Source organism: Alosa pseudoharengus, unplaced genomic scaffold, assembly GCF_046254945.1.
Source record: "Alosa pseudoharengus isolate Yale_2024_CS ecotype anadromous, Long Island Sound unplaced genomic scaffold, YU_APseudo_1.1 YU_APseudo_1.1_scf_8, whole genome shotgun sequence".
In the NCBI taxonomy this organism is placed as follows: Eukaryota; Metazoa; Chordata; class Actinopteri; order Clupeiformes; family Clupeidae; genus Alosa; species Alosa pseudoharengus.
This window is the reverse complement of record NW_027468870.1, coordinates 28,562,937-28,567,832: the sequence shown is the minus strand read 5'-3', so window position 1 is coordinate 28,567,832 and position 4,896 is coordinate 28,562,937. Positions and strand designations below refer to the sequence as shown.

Here is a 4,896-nt window from a genome sequence, read left to right as displayed (position 1 = left end):
GCGAGCAGCAGTTGGGCCGATGGGCCGGGCACCTGGAGGAGACCCTAGGAGCATCGCGGCAGCTGGTCAGTCCGCACACATGATGCAGGCCGGCCCCTCTGGGAGTGGATTGGACCTTACGGGCTCTGCAGGCCCGAGGCCACTCAGACCACTGCTTCCTGCAGACACGAGGCCCAGGGAGCCCAGCAGACCCACGCAGCCGAGAGCAAGCAGGCGCCGCAACAAAACAATGCAGGGTGAGGCGGTCCATGCAGAAGAGCCGTCCCGAGTTGTTCGCCTGGAACCAATTCCACCACCACAGTCTCCGGCAGCACCTAGCGACATCTAGGGTTGGGTATCGTTTGAATTTGAACGATTCCGATTCCAATTCCGATTCCTAGTTTCGATTCCGGTTCCTAACGATTCTCGATTCCGATTTTTTTAAGAGGCAGGGTCAAAAAAAAGTTTAGGATATTTTAGCTAACCAGCGGTCTTTCTGAATGAAATAGTCTGACCTTCTCCATGAATTTTAATTCTATGAACTTTTACTTTTTATGAACTTTACTACAAATTTCTCACAGGGCTGTTTTAAACTACAATATAAATATCAAATGGATGAACTAGAATATAAATATTATAAATAATGAATATATTTTCTCAGGGATACACTTTCCTCAAGAGAGCTTTATTTTTGAAAACCTCATGAAAATACATGTACACATGAGTGTATGATGCTGCAGGTACTTAAACATGTTACCCAGTGCTCCCACTGATGAGCTAACCTGGTGCAGAATAGCACTTAAACAATAAGAAATAACTTGTAAAACCCAGTCCAGATTAGCAGCAGGTACAGTATAAAATCATAAACAGTTTTTGTTTAGGAAAATGATCATATCTGCCTTCTCAGGCAGGATGCGTGCACGTTCTGGACAGATAGTGTCTCCTGCTGTGGAGAACACACGTTCGCTGGGTGTAGAAGAAGCTTGAACGCATAAATAGGAGAAAGCAAGATTTGACAGCAAAGGATATGTCTTTTGTTGGTTCCACCACCATGCAGCAGGGTCCTCAGACATGAGGACCGGTGGAACTTCCTGGTATATCTGCAGCTCTCTCTCCACTCGTTTCTTGATGGACATGGAGCTCTGCTGTGACACTATGTTCTGTGCATCTTCCTCAGCGAACAGCTCCTCCAGTGGAGTCTTCCTGGGCAGTTTGCAGGGAGGCTGTTGCTAAAAAACAAAACAAAAGGTTCATCAGTATAATCAGTATTATCACTAAAAAAAGGGGAAAACCTCCATTAAAGGCATGATCATTATTTAAATTGAAAACCTATATAATATCAGCTATCGTACACTTACACTCTCCTCGTCCTCGTGCTCATCCTCATCCTCATTCTCAGACTCCATGGTGTCCCCATCAGCTCCACAGTCTTCCTCTGTTGACTACAAAGAACATAATTAGCATTTAGATCTTAGATGTTAATAGCTGAAAAGGAAAGTTGTGCATGAATGACATTTCACCTGTTCAATCAGCTTTCTCTGGATCTGGTCCCAGATGGTGTCATCATCCAATTTATGTTTAAAGCGTGGATCCAACGCAGTGGCCACTTGGAGAAAGTTCCTGATTTCATCATTCTGCAAAACACATGTTCTTTAAATGTTTTAACAAGCCACAGGATATTTCTATTCTACAACAATTTCTTTTCAGGTGCACTGCCTCAGTCACTTACCTGGTAGCGCTTGGATAGGTTTCCCCAAACCTGTTTTTTAAGGTTTGACACAAAGACTGTGTCTCCCTCTTTTACATCCAGGTGTGCCTCAAGCTTTTTGAGGATAGGCAGAATCTGTCCGCATGTGGGACTCTTTTCGGAGGATACGCAGAGTGTTGAGGTGTAGAGCACCTTCATCAGGTTGATGAAGTCTTCAGCTTTCCTAAAATCCTCCTCAGTTAGCCGAGCAAGTCTGTATGAAAAATAATTAAGAACACATAGATTGGAGTTAGATATATTCTCTTTTTTTCTTAACAAAACACCTAACATATGCACTCCCTACATTAGCACATTCATATTCACTCTAAGGAATGAGCTACACCAGGTATGTAACTGAAGCATTCCGTTCGCGTAGCATCTGCTGCAACAATTAGCTTCCACTATAATCAATGGAAGTAGCTACACCAGAGGTGATAGCGGTGCGTACGTTCGAAAAAAAATCTTCTAAAATGGATTTTACATGTCGCGAATGAAACGCTTCAGTTATGTGCCTGGTGTAGCTATCTCTACCTGTCCCTATCCATATTTTTTCTCAGCCGTTGATCCAAGCTGGCTGCTTGAATGGCAGGGTACTGCTCTGTGAATCTCTCCAGCATTAGGTACAGAGAGTTCCAACGTGTTCTCACATCAAGTATGAGTGAATGTCGAGGCAGCTCTGATAAAAACAAGAACATGAATTTTAAGTCATGTAACAGATGCTTTTCATTAGGAGACAAACAATACTTTTGTAAAACTGGATTCAAATACTGTAGTACTACTCTGCAGAGCTCATAAATAATAATAAGATAGATCAGACGTATAAAGTCATTACATGTCAATGCACAACAATGAAATAAAGTGAAGTTTGTGTGTCTTACGTAGAAGTTCTTGCTTCTCCCCGAGAACCACCTTGGCCATCGAGCACCTCTTCATCCACACAACAATGGTTCGGACCTTGGCCACCCACTGACTCACTGAATTTAGGGAGTATAGACTTTGTGCTGCTAAATTAAGTGTGTGGGCGAAACAGCACAGTTTCACAAATCGCAGGCGCTTAATAGCCACATCCATGTTGGCAGCATTATCTACAGTGACTGCAACAATTTTATCAGATATGCCAAACTCTGACAGAACATCACCGATTTCCTCTGCTACAACACAACCGGTCTGTGCTCTGTACACAGCCTTTGTTTTTAGCACTTTTTGCTGCATTTTGCCCTCCTCTATGTAGTGTGCTGTGATGGTGAGGTAGTGGTCCTGTGTGATGCTACTCCAGCCATCACATGTGAGTGCAACAGAGCTGACCTCACTGAACTCTGTAATAATGTTAGACTTCTCAACCTTGTACCACGATGGGATTAATGTGTTTGACAGGTAGTCCCTGGAAGGTGGTGTGTATTTGGGGTTTAGAGTTTTCGCCAAGTCCCTGCAAAACATAAACAAAAATATAATGTTGCTCTTACTGTTTAGCTCAGTATCAATTAGCTTAGCTCTATCGTTATTGCTTAACTAACCTAAATGTTGGTGATTCCACCTATGAAAAGGGATGCAGCCTTTTCACGATGTGTGCAGTGACCTTTCTGTGGCACTCTTCCTTTTGTTGCACCGACATCTTCCCCCTTGCCGCTATGGTGAACGGAGTAGGCTCAGCACATCGCGGAGTCGTGGAGTCACCAGCCTGTCTAACGTTCGCTATCTCAGGTCGTAAATTGTCTATAGAAAAAATACGTGGGTTAATTTGTTAGCCGCCTCAATATTGGTGCAAGACATAGCATTTATTGTATATGTATTGTTTTACTTACCGGATTCCGACTGCAGTGCAGTCACTGCGATGCCAGGCTGGGGGTCGGAGCCAGAGGAAGAGGCAGCAGAGGACGGTCGGCGCAGCGCGTCAAAGACGGGGCACACGTTTATTTCTATTCCATGAACTCGGAGGAGGTGTTTTATCATGTTAGACGTGCACCCTCCTATGCACGAAACAATCTTGTCGCAAATGTTGCATTTTGCCAATATTTCGTTTTGTTTTGAAAAGTGAAGCCACACTTTGGACCGCCGACGTACACTGTCCATGCTTAACTCCCTCGTTTTTGTAAACACTTCCGTTGGGCGCTTCTTCGTTGGTGTTCAGCCGTTTCTTCTTCCGGTCGGCGGACTGGGAATCGAAACTAGGAATCGAAATGTAAACTTTTGAACGATTCCGGGAAAATCGCAAAGATAGTCCCGGTTCCAACCAATTCTCGATATTCGATACCCAAGCCTAGCGACATCGGGAGGCGCCCAGGAAGACGCCGAGCAAGGCACAATCGTGACTCTCCGGCTGATACGTATGTGTCAGCAAACACAAATGAATGCGTTTGCTTCGCTGCTGGTGACAGCATTAGCACCAATTGGAGTGAGTACCAGGAAAGGACCAGGCCACGGACGGCACCACAACTTCCTCCATTCGAGCAATCTCCACTGTCTCCACTGGCCCCGAGGCCACGTCTTCTACCCAGGAGGCCACAAATGGAGCCCAGACCCCTCAGTAGCACTGTTGACCAATCCACCACATTCCCTTCACTGAACCAGAATGCATCTATGGTCTGTAACATCAGTGATCAACAGCAGATGAGGGAGCTCCAGCAGGCAACCAGCGTGCCTCACAGCACAGCCTGGGATCACGAGCCGCCACGCATGATCCTGTCCGCCTTGAGAGAGACGCAGCAGCAGCAGCAAGCATCCGTCAGCCTCCACGGCCGCGGGAGTAACGTAGCCGCTTCCTCTAGGACCCAGAGGGACCCTGGGTATGAGCAGGACGTGCACAGTGTCATCCCCGAGCACGCAGTTCCACTGGAGACTTTGCAAAGCGACGCCAGAGAACGCAGACGCACGTGCAGACCGCCGCACAGGCGCCGGAGACGCCTCACGCTCGCCTTGCCGATGGCCCGCCCCTTCCGTCTCAGAACCCGCAAGCCCATGTCCACTCACAGAGTGGTCCTTGGATGAGCGCCGCGGCGCTGTGTGTCTGCGGGGACTTGGACTCAGACAGGTAAGGGTTCAAAAGCCCGGCAAGATCCAAATATTGTTCATTCAGTTCATTTAAGCGTAGGGAATAACCACACAATAAGCCTAAGCACCACAAACTAATCATGCTTCATCCTGTTCTTCTAGTCAGTCAGAGGAGGATCCAT

General features: G+C 46.4%; 1 protein-coding gene across 2 annotated transcripts; it reads right to left on the bottom strand.

Annotated features, from left to right (window-relative positions):
- Positions 1–653: 653 nt before the first annotated feature.
- LOC143112127 (E3 SUMO-protein ligase ZBED1-like) lies at positions 654–3,131 on the bottom strand. Of its 2 annotated transcripts, XM_076274373.1 has the most exons (5): positions 2,605–3,131; positions 1,709–1,940; positions 1,500–1,613; positions 1,338–1,421; positions 654–1,208 (listed from the first exon to the last, which is right to left on the bottom strand). In XM_076274373.1, exons 2-5 carry the CDS (start codon positions 1,883–1,885, stop codon positions 840–842), a joined length of 744 nt encoding a protein of 247 aa, XP_076130488.1. In that variant the 5' UTR covers positions 1,886–1,940; positions 2,605–3,131; the 3' UTR covers positions 654–839. The 2 variants fall into 2 exon arrangements, with proteins under 2 accessions (XP_076130488.1, XP_076130487.1); XM_076274372.1 differs by lacking the exon at positions 2,605–3,131 and having other exon boundaries at positions 1,709–2,506.
- Positions 3,132–4,896: the final 1,765 nt, after the last annotated feature.